General features: G+C 38.8%; 1 protein-coding gene across 7 annotated transcripts; it reads left to right on the top strand.

Moving 5' to 3' along the window:
- Positions 1-1,006: 1,006 nt before the first annotated feature.
- LOC101478327 (arfaptin-2) lies at positions 1,007-9,348 on the top strand. Of its 7 annotated transcripts, none has more exons than XM_076873365.1 (10): positions 1,007-1,120; positions 1,467-1,575; positions 2,235-2,343; positions 2,780-2,842; positions 3,776-3,862; positions 4,003-4,103; positions 4,235-4,456; positions 4,530-4,687; positions 4,774-4,948; positions 8,545-9,348. In XM_076873365.1, the coding sequence occupies exons 2-10, from the start codon at positions 1,477-1,479 to the stop codon at positions 8,698-8,700; spliced, it is 1,170 nt and encodes a 389-aa protein (XP_076729480.1). In that variant the 5' UTR covers positions 1,007-1,120; positions 1,467-1,476; the 3' UTR covers positions 8,701-9,348. The 7 variants fall into 7 exon arrangements, with proteins under 7 accessions (XP_076729480.1, XP_076729479.1, XP_076729478.1 ...); XM_076873364.1 differs by having other exon boundaries at positions 1,087-1,291; XM_076873363.1 differs by having other exon boundaries at positions 1,087-1,316.
- Positions 9,349-10,810: the final 1,462 nt, after the last annotated feature.

The raw sequence follows: 10,810 nt of genomic DNA, 5'->3' as shown, positions 1-10,810 counted from the left end.
TTGACCATCTTGACCTCGAGATTCCACCATGGTTCTACATACATCTAGTTCGTTTTGGACATGGGATGACATGATTGAGAATGTTTGAGGAAACAAGAAAATATACTTGGTGCAGCACGCAGTAGTCCAAGATGGTGCTAAAATAATATTAATTTGGAAGGAGAATCAAAGGCGGAGCACATACCCATGCCAGTCAAATCACTGCTGACAAGTGGATTGTTGATTAGGGGGGGGAAACATGCATAACCTACATGATTTGCCATTTTGCCTGCTTTGATCCTAGAAATGCGCTTGTCAAATTCATGCTGTGTAGAATACTGAAAACGAAGGAGGAGATTTTTAGAAGTCTGGAAAATATGTCACTTGTAGGTAATCAGTGCATGGAGGAAAATTAACCATTAGGAATACATTGTGAGCGTGTGTGAAGGGTTGGTGCTCTCCTTCGAGCCGGAATAATTACAGAAAAACTTCTACATTTGGAGGCCATGTGCACTTTGCTTGCGTCCCTGATTGAAATAAATGAGGCAAATAATTGGAAGTGCGGCCAGTTTGCTAGGGTGAGGTCTATCTCAAAGCCTTTCACAACTCAAAACAAACGACTGTATTTATACAGTTTGATTTCAGGAGATATTGCAATCAATGGAACGATTAAGATGTAACAACCTAGGCTTTAATGATTAATACTCACAACATTTGAGGGACCAGAGCCATATTACTGATTGAGTTACTCTAGATTTGCCATGTTCTAGTTTCTCTCTACTGGGCCGTGAAGTGCTACTGACATCTTCAGGAGAAATCAGGTACTGCAGGTCAGAGGAAAACGCTACGTCAGCACCGTACGACGTGGAAGATGGGGGAGGCTTGACGACGATGATACGTTATTATTCTTCAAAATAAGAGCATCAAATTACAGTATCCCTCTCAGCCTGCTTTTTGACACATAAAGTACATTTAAAAACATACATTGTGCATTTCACTTGAAGCACAGTGCTTTTAAATGGAACCTAATGTGACGCACAACAAAAATAAAAATCACGAAAACCTTTATTCCGAAGTCGTACTATTAAAGCTGCGACCTGGCTGGATGCAGGGATTTTCTGTCTGAATTCTATGGAAGCAGGTAGATGATCATGTGAACGATTCAGGATGAGTAATCATGGATGTAGTATGGGATACTAAGTAAAAACAGCGGTGCCTCCGTTTAATTTATGTTATATTTCAAGGCTACTGCCCGCGCGACTTGTTTAGTCTTTCTGGCGACTGAAACTTGGCTCCAGTCTCAGCTACAGTGGTGAGGATTTGAAGCTAGCTGTCAGGTAGTAGCCCACTAGCAAGCCACATCAGCACCGTTGCTATTGGTCAATCACGTTAGCATCAGTGTAAGCCAGCTGTTATTCTGTGTCGATGTAGGCTAGCATTGTTCTGTTTTTCTCCCCCAGCTTTATGTGCTATTGTCTTTCTTGCAGAGATTTCATTATGGCAGACAGTATCATGAGCAAGGCTGCAACCATGGAGATCCCCATTAACAGCAATGGAGACACAGGCACTCTCCCAGAGGATGACAGTCTGGAGCAGGTCAGTGATGCTTCATCTCACCTCACTCACTGTGGAAATGAATAATGCTATTTTGCTTATAACAGTATCTAGTTTCCCTAAATTTTGCGTGATTGTACAGTTCATGGCTGGTTAGGCCAAATGTTACCCTACCATGTACCTGTAGCTAGGGACAGTAGATGTGTACCTCCAACCCGATAACGTTGAATCGTTCAGAGCACCTACAGGAGGAAACTGTGACATAAATGAGCGTTTGCATGACAAACTGTCAGTAAAATTAAAAGGTTGGTGCACCATTTGTAAAGCCCATTGGGATTAAGAAAGCTACACCAGCAATGACATTAGTAGCATTAGAATAAGCAATACTGAGGCCTCTATAATGAAATGTATGACTACTACAAGTAATATTATTATTTTTAGCTCATAATCAAATGTTTTGTATGTTATCTGTCTGCACGTCAGCTTTACAAAAAATAGATTCTGTTCATTTTAACTAAAAGTTATGGATGACATACATTTATGTTTATGTTTAAGATTACTGCTTTGTGGGTCTGACCAAGATAAATAAAATTACATTGTTTCATAAAATGATCAAGTGTGCTCAGCATTTTTGTGCACCTTAACATCCATGCAGATACTTTGAAAAAGCTAATAAATTGTGTTTATCTGTTTTAACTCAGGATCTGCAGCAGGTGATGGTGTCTGGACCCAACCTGAATGAAACCAGTATTGTCTCTGGAGGTTATGGAGGACCTGCAGGGGGCATCATCCCAACCAGCAGTATCAAAGGTACTTTTAGCAAACCATGCTTCCATTCTCTGCAGGTATTGCTTTGTTGTTTATTCTTCTAAGTAATATCTGCAGGGATATTACAAATTTAAAGGTGCATTAAGTACAAGTTGCTGTTCAGTAAGTAATTTTCATGCTAAAACGCACACATCAGTTGAACAGGATTTTTAATAAGTACAGTTGACCCGGCAACTCCTTTTCCAGGGGCTGACAGACACAAATACCCTTAAAGATATTTTGTTTCACGATGTTCTGGCTGTTGTTAGATAAAGGCTGTGTCAGAGATCAGTGCTTGTACTGTCTTTCAGTTACTGAAAGAGGTTGATACTTAGTGCATCTTTTAAGAAACAATAGCAGGAGCTTTTCTTTGTGTGTCACAAGAGAGCTGCTGACCTGCAGTCTCCTGGTTTATGTCACAAACATCCATATTCCTTAGGACCCGCAGTTTACTTCAACCCCGAGTATCTGGACAGAAGACAAGCCCCTGCACCAGGACCAGGTGGCTGTGTATTCTAATAACCCCTTTCTTTCTTATTTAACCTTGATATGTTGGTCTTATTTGCCCCCTTGTAAGAGGTTTTGAGGCTTGATGAGCGGACTTGTATGTAACCTTGCTTGTACCTACCGAACTCTGCCACTGAACAGCTTCAGCAAGAAGTAATGTTTTGGCACCTTTCAAAAATAGGAATGAACTAACCAGATATTACAGGGCTGTCACATTCAATGTTGTGTTGATGTCTAAAAAAAAATCTGTTCTGTTCTGTACTTTGAAATGCACTTTGACCATTTTGCCAGTACTTGCATCTCATCCCATGAATTCCATTTTCATCTTCTTTTTTTAATGCTTTTATTGTGCATGTGAAGCCTGCCTGGTGGATTATTATTTACTTCAAAACCCCTCTAACCCTGCTCTTTATGTGTCCTCCACTGCAGAGCATAACAGTTTTTAAGCTCCTTTTGGACTTTCACTCCTTTTCCGTGGGTGGCTTCATGTCTGAATGCACAGCGTATAGCAGCGCACTTTCTCCATGATCATTTACAAATCAAAGAAAGTGCACAGATTTACACATGTTGTGTGAATGCAGTATGTCACATTTCATGACTTAAGTACCACTGACACAGGATTGATCTGGATATAAGAGCATTGTGTAACATAATATCCAGTCCAGTTACCATGGTTATTTCTACAAATATTGTGGGAATGCTTGAAGATTCACACAGAAGCTACCTATGTCTGAATGACTGAATTACTTCAACAAATTAATGAAGCCAGCAATTCTACAAATCCCATGTCAGAAAGGGGCTTCGGTCTTCATGCTCTGCTGTTCTGCGGCATATCTCACTCCCAAGCTGCTCTGGCATGTTTCACTACAGTCATTTTTACATGTCTTCCTCTCATTCTTACTCTATATCACCGGCATGTTCATTTCAGACATTCGCATGAAATCCAGGGGTGTTAACTTGCCTAAAAGTCAATCTGCAGCAAGTCGACTTGCCCACCACACAGAGCAGCATCCAGGTATCACCATGCTCATCACCCTGTCCACACTGTCCTCACTTATTTTCTGTAAACCACTGCCTTAAAAACTTCTCCTCATAGAAGAAGCTCCAGTACTGTGTACACTGTGTGTTTATTTCTAGCTTTTATGTTCTTTTTAGGGTCGTCGAACCATAACACAAATTCAACTGAAGAAGTTTCTCGTGGTGTAGCAGTGGAGAAACTGGACAGTGTGAAGAAATGGGGCATAAACACGTACAAGGTATTCTGCACTATGTGTGCATGCTGTGTTTTTAAAATGGAATAGATATGCTTGGATATGTCTGTGTTCCAAAGACTACATCAGGTTGCGTTGACACCGTGTGCTGTTCTCTGTTCATATTCATTGCGCAGTGTACAAAGCAGATGTTCTCAGAAAAGTTTGGCCGAGGCTCACGGACAGTAGACCTGGAACTTGAGGCTCAGATTGACGTGTTAAGAGACACGAAGAGCAAGTATGAAAACATCCTAAGACTGGCCACCGCTCTCACCGATCACTTTCAAAGAATTGTGCAGACGCAGCAGGCTCTAGGAGATGCCTTCACTGACCTCAGCCAGAAGTCCCCAGAGTTGCAGGTATAGTATTGCAGAATCTCCCCATATGACATGTCATGACATTGGCAGGTAAAACCTCTGTATTTCTCTGCAGGATGAGTTTGGGTATAATGCAGAAACACAAAAGCTGTTGTGTAAGAATGGCGAGGCTCTACTTGGTGCCATCAACTTCTTCGTATCCAGTGTCAACACACTGGTCAACAAAACAATGGAAGATACTTTGATGACGATTAAGCAGTACGAAAATGCAAGGTATTGAACTACTAAGATGTACAACCATTAAGTGGTTAAACTTAATGGTTGCCTAGAAAATAACTCAGTCTTGTGTTTGTGTTCAGACTTGAGTTTGATGCCTATCGCTCTGATCTGGAGGAACTGAGTTTGGGACCAAGGGATGCAGCTGGCGTGGTTCGCATTGAGATGGCTCAGCATGAGTACCAGATCCACAGAGACAAATATGAAAGGCTGCGTAGTGATGTCACCATCAAGCTTAAATTCCTGGAAGAAAACAAGGTTCAGATTACAGTCTAGTTTTATTCTTGAAATCCCTGCATGTTTAAAGAGTGCAGTCCTCTGAATTATTATTCTTTTTAGCTCTAGTAGTGAAAGATAGTGATATAAGTATAACTTCTTCACTTTTTTGGGCAAAGTTGGCACTTTTTTTCCCCCTCAGATTTCCTCGTTACACTGCACATGCAGGTTTTATGTCCCAGACCATTTCAATTAATTTGGGTATTTTTTTTTTAAGTCATTATCTAAAGAAGTGCTTAAAGCATTTCAAGATCGCTGCTGAATAGCAAGCCTTGCTTCTAGGAGATAATCCCAGTGTCCACACTCAGAGACTTACCAACTTTGTGGCACATTTGTGCTAAAGCCTTTGAGGGCTTAAGGCTGCCCCACTGTCAAATCAAGCGCATGAGGGCTCTCTGGCAGATTTCTTGAGGTCTTATGCATACTTTCTGAATTTCTGCAGACTATACCTAAGGGTACCTTTAGGTTAAACTTAAAAAGAAAAGTATGAGGAAACAACAAACAGACACACAGGACCAGGCAACCCAAAGGTTGCAATAATATTTAGATTTAAATCAGGGCAGTACAACCTCTCCTTTATTGCACACAAATTTAATTCATTAATCTTTTTTATAGTGTTTAAAATGCTGTCCCATTCCTTTTTTCATACCATTTTTATTCCTTGTGAAATTACACACTCAGGCTCTGCAGTTTTGCTTGCAGGTGATGACATTTACATTTTTGAGGGTTGAATACTTAGGAAGGGTACAGGGACTGGTTTTGGCTCCAGTGATTTTTACCTCCAATCATGCAGCATTGGTAACCACATGACATCAGTGTTGTTGACGTCATTGTGGTTTCACATGAAGCAAAGCCTAGATTAAACCACACCCAAAGTCAGGGTTCATTCATGGATGATGTGGTTTTGAAACAGGCTAGGCACTTGCAAACATTAAGGGCACAAACAACTGCCTTTAGCAGTATGATATGCCTCCTTAAAAACAGCTGGTCGTAATAGTTTTGAGATGGTCATTCTGAACGTGGAAAAAAAACACAAAAAAACCCCAATCATATTTAAAATATAATACTAAAATACTGTGTCTTGCCAATGCCTCTTCTAAGTTGCTTGAAGGATACCCATGTTACTGTGTTGAGTGAGCACAGTGTTGAATATAACTGCTATCATTATACAGCAAAAAGAAGGAATCTTTTGCATTTCTGCTACTTTCAAGGTAAAACCTCAATTAGAACTTATATTAGCAGAAAAAAGAGCTGCCCTTGCCGAGAGACTTAATCTCTCTAGTGTGTGCCTGCATCTGCCCAGGGGCCTCCTCTTGACAGGAATGACTAAAGCATCTCAACTATGAGATGTCCTAGTTGGATGCCCAAACGTCCTTAACTGGCTCCTTACTTGGAGGAGTGAAAGTAAAGCAAAGTAAAATTGAATATATAGCACCTTTAAAGATAAATATCACAAAGTGCTTCATCACAAAAACATAAAGTAAGTTTAAAAATGAGTTTTTAGCTGCTTTTTAAAAGAGACCACAGAGTCCACAGATCTTAAGCTCAGTGGGAGAGAGTTCCCAGTGTCTGGGGAACACTGCTGAAAAACCTCAGTCGCCTTTAGTTCTCAGTCTTTTGTGAAGCAAAACCAATAGACCCTGATCACATGACCTCAGAGACCTGCTGGTGATGTATGAATGTAAAATTTGACTCATGTACACTGATGCTTGATCATGCAGAGCTCTAAAAGTCAGCGCTAGAATCTTAAAGCGCACTCTGAAGGTTAATGGCGAGCCAGTACAACTGAATTAGTATCAGTGTGACATTTGAGTACTTGGAAGACTCAGTCAGCAGTGTTGTAGCTGCATGCTGAGCAAGCTGCAGACATCTCCGGGAAGATTTGTTGAAACAAGTAAACACCGAATTGCAAAAATCTAAAAGTGATGAAATAAAGGCATGAGTATGAATTTCCAGTTTAGAGCCTGAACGACTGAAACTCACCTGGGAAATTTTTCTCAACTGGTAAAAGCAAGAGCGAACCACGTCAGCTTCCAGGGACAAAGCTGAGTCAAAAATGACCTCAAGGTTCCTGATGGAAGATTTATCAGATGTGACAAGGGGACCTAGAATCTCCATTACCTTAAGCACAGATCTGACAGGGGCACAAACAAGGACTTCTGTTTCCTCTTCAGTAAGCTGGAGAAAATTGCCATCCATCCAACCTTTAATACAGTCTAATCATTTATGCAAGATGTCTAAGTCACAGTAGAAACATCTTGGGCTTAGAAGAGATATTTAACTGAAAGTCATCTGTGTAGCAGTGACAATAAATGTCATTTAAAAGTGCTCAAAATATGCTGAAGATGGAACAGATAGACAAAATAAGAGCTCCATAACAGAACCTCGTGACACACAGTAGACAAGAGAAGTGGAGAATCATGTCATGGTCAGCAGTATCAAAGGCAGAGGTCAGGTCCAGCATCAGCAAAACAACATTCTCCTGCATCGCTTTGCATAGAAATGTCACTGGAGACTAAAGAGAGCTGTTTTGGTGGAATGAGCTCTATGAAAGCCAGATTTAAATGTACCAAGAATGCTGCATTTGTCTAAAAGAGATGTATGCTACTTGGTCTCAACCTTTTCTAAACTGCTACCAATAAACAGTCATTTTTAGATTGGTGTATAACTTTGAGGATGAGAAGAGTCAATTTTTTTTTTTTTTTTTAAGAGATTGAATGGCATCTTTCTTAAAATAAGCAGAGACTCAGCCGAAGAGCAGTGGAGCACTAGTTATATAGAGCACACGGGGGCCGATAGACTGAAAGACAGTTTTGAACAAAGATGCAGGTAAAATGTTGAGGATGCTTCGAATCAGCTACTATAAATAGTGGCTCAAATTAGTGACCCATATTTTAGAACCCAGCAACTCTCCAGAAGAAGCTAATTTCTGCTACTTGTATTCACAGTCTCCCTCTTTCAGTCAATACTCCGAGGTTGGGTCCCTAGGTAAGGGTGGAAATGCACATCGATAGCTTTGCTTTCACACTTAGATCTCTCTTTACCACAACAGACTAATACAGCGTCAATCTCCTGCACTACTCTTTCCTCACTCATGAACAAGACTCCAAGATACTTAAAACCACAGGGCCTGGATGGGCACAGCCCAAAAGCAGTACATCAGCAATCCCTCCTGTGGGGCCATCACTTGCAGAAAGGGGCTGTAGGAGTTCGGTGTTTTGTGGATCAGACAGTAGTTGTGGTGAAGGTCCTGGCACTCTGATCCCTGGTTAATAAATCTGGCTTTAGGAAAATGAAATGTCACTCATGACAAGAACTGTTAAAAAAACATGGAAATTCTTGCCAGATAAATGTAAAATAGCAAATAAATTCAAGTTAAACTTAAGATAGTATTTTCTGAGATCTTTAAAACGGCCTGCTTGACTCCTGAGAATAGGCTTCAGAGGAATGTGCAAGTTATTTTTAGGAATGTATTCCGAGCAGTTGGTGATCCAAATAAATGTCTGCAGGCTGTGCTTTCATGTAAACACCTGAAACCATGTTTGTAATGTCATTTTCTCTCCTCTCTTTTCTTCTAGGTGAAGGTGATGCACAAGCAGCTGCTTCTCTTCCATAATGCCATCTCCGCTTATTTTGCTGGCAACCAGCAGCAGTTAGAACAAACTCTTATACAGTTCAATGTAAAGTTAAAGCCCCCAGGATCAGATAAGCCATCGTGGCTGGAGGAGCAGTAATATGCATCCAGGGTTCAGCATTTTGACATGTACAGTTTCATGCTGGCATTGTGGTTAGATGGCGAATTTAAATGGATAAAGGAGTATATTGTAGAATAAGTAGCAGCCAGATATAGCTCTTTTGTAATGTTTTTCAGTATGATTTATTACATAGATGGACAACTTTTTAAGTTGTTCTTATGTTGTTTTATGTTAAATCACAAAATTACCCCATGTTATTTTCTTACTCTTTAGTTAGCACAATCATTTCCATCTCTTATATATGTACAGGATAGTCAACTATTGTCGAGATTCTCCTTTGCAGTTTGCACATGCATTATTTTGATGTATTTGTATTGTTGTGTAAGGTTCCCTTTTAATATTTCAGTGTACATCAAATAGGAGGAATTCTTAAAAAAAATAGCAAGTCAGCAGGGTACTGCTACAATGTTCAGAAATTATATTTATTTTCCTTATGCACATGTGATCATGAGATCAATTTTAACACTTTTGAGTCAAACACATCAGAATATAGATTCATTTTTAAAATTGCCCCGCTATGTTTCTACTGTCACTGTTAAAATCCCTGCCTGAATGGTCAGTTTACAGTTTCTGTAGAAGGGGAATATATATACAGTAAAAAAAAAAAAAAAAAAAAAAAAAAAATTATATATATACATATATATATATATATATATATATATATATATATATATATATATATATATATATATATATATATATATATATATATAATCTCAAACATGATTTTTCTCTAACCTAATATACAGTCATAATTATTTTACACCTAAATTTTGGATACAGTGTTAGATCAAGTCCAGCACCATTGCAACTATCTGTCTTTTTTACTCTGGAGTTTACACATGGAAACAAGCCTGAACAAACATGACATTTGTGTTTAACAGCAAATCCCCATCAATTCCTAATCTAATCAGATCTCAACAATCATAAAGAAATCCGTATCAAAACATGGCACGCAGCCAGTGTTGCAGTGACTGTAGGAGCTGGCATTGTGCAACTGCAAAACTTCCTTTTGAAATACTAAATGGGAATAGTGGATCAAGGTGCACTTTAGGTTACAGTACAAGTGTCAGCGTCATCAAAAACAGAATGTATGAGTTCATTTGTTATAGTTTGCGTTATTTATTTACCTGTTTGTAACATAATTTGTATGTTACTTAGATTGTTTTAGTCAGCTGATTGTCTTTATCTTCTGCAAATCCAATAAAGTCTGCTGGATGTTTTGTTTCACTTAGATGTGCTTTCGACACAGGGGCTGTCAGTTTCGTATGGTTACAGTTCACAGTATGTATGTAAAGAAAACTCACAATATTCAGTATGTAATTTTAATTATGTACATGATAAAATATATCTGCAACATGCTTTCAGTGGATTACCTTATTTCTTATTCCTTAAAATACACCTCTTTTTTTTTCCTGAAAGTTTGCTTAAGGTTTTTGATGTTGGCTTAAAAGAATGAGACAGGGCGACCAGAAGTAGCCTAAAGAAACTGAATGTTTTCTTTGAGGTGGTGTATGCAGTGAATAAAGCCATCAATCTGTCAATATTAGAATCACAGACATGATTGCTTTTTCAAGCTTCTCTGCCATTAATACAAATAGATTTTTAATGGTCACAGTGCTCTCAGATAAAATCAGAATAAGAGATTAAGGTTAAGAGATTAGATTATAACACACTCTTATCTAATCTTACCTTTATAAGTTATATAATATGATAGTTTGTTGTGGTCACACATTTGGTCTTGTAATTAAGTCTTAAATATATTCTTTACTGTCAGTCCCTTCAGACTTCCCTCAGTATAGCTTTCACTTCCTGCTTAAAATCTTATTTTATCCCAAAGGTCATTTTCCATTGGAAAAGGCAAACAACATGCAAGTTTTCCTCAGTATCTGAGAAAATCCCATGGCTTGCATACTAACACTGTTTAACGCATTGCAGACAATTTGCGGGATGATTTGAAGTATCGATCTTGAAAAATGTTTATGTCAATTTTCTATCATAATATGACTTACAGTCCTGTTTTATTTATTTATTTTATTATTTATTTATTTTTTGCCTGTCCCGTTTGGCTCTTTTGCCATCAGAATTA

Source organism: Maylandia zebra, linkage group LG14 (assembly GCF_041146795.1).
Source record: "Maylandia zebra isolate NMK-2024a linkage group LG14, Mzebra_GT3a, whole genome shotgun sequence".
In the NCBI taxonomy this organism is placed as follows: Eukaryota; Metazoa; Chordata; class Actinopteri; order Cichliformes; family Cichlidae; genus Maylandia; species Maylandia zebra.
This window is presented reverse-complemented; position numbering and strand designations above follow the sequence as displayed.

Excerpts from the sequence above, each read along its gene's own strand:
- LOC101478327 (XM_076873365.1), top strand. The coding sequence starts at position 1,477 with ATGGCAGACAGTATCATGAGCAAGGCTGCAACCATGGAGATCCCCATT. Across the intron at positions 2,344-2,779 it reads CCCAACCAGCAGTATCAAAG|GACCCGCAGTTTACTTCAAC; the intron begins GTACTTTTAGCA and ends CATATTCCTTAG. Across the intron at positions 4,457-4,529 it reads AGAAGTCCCCAGAGTTGCAG|GATGAGTTTGGGTATAATGC; the intron begins GTATAGTATTGC and ends ATTTCTCTGCAG.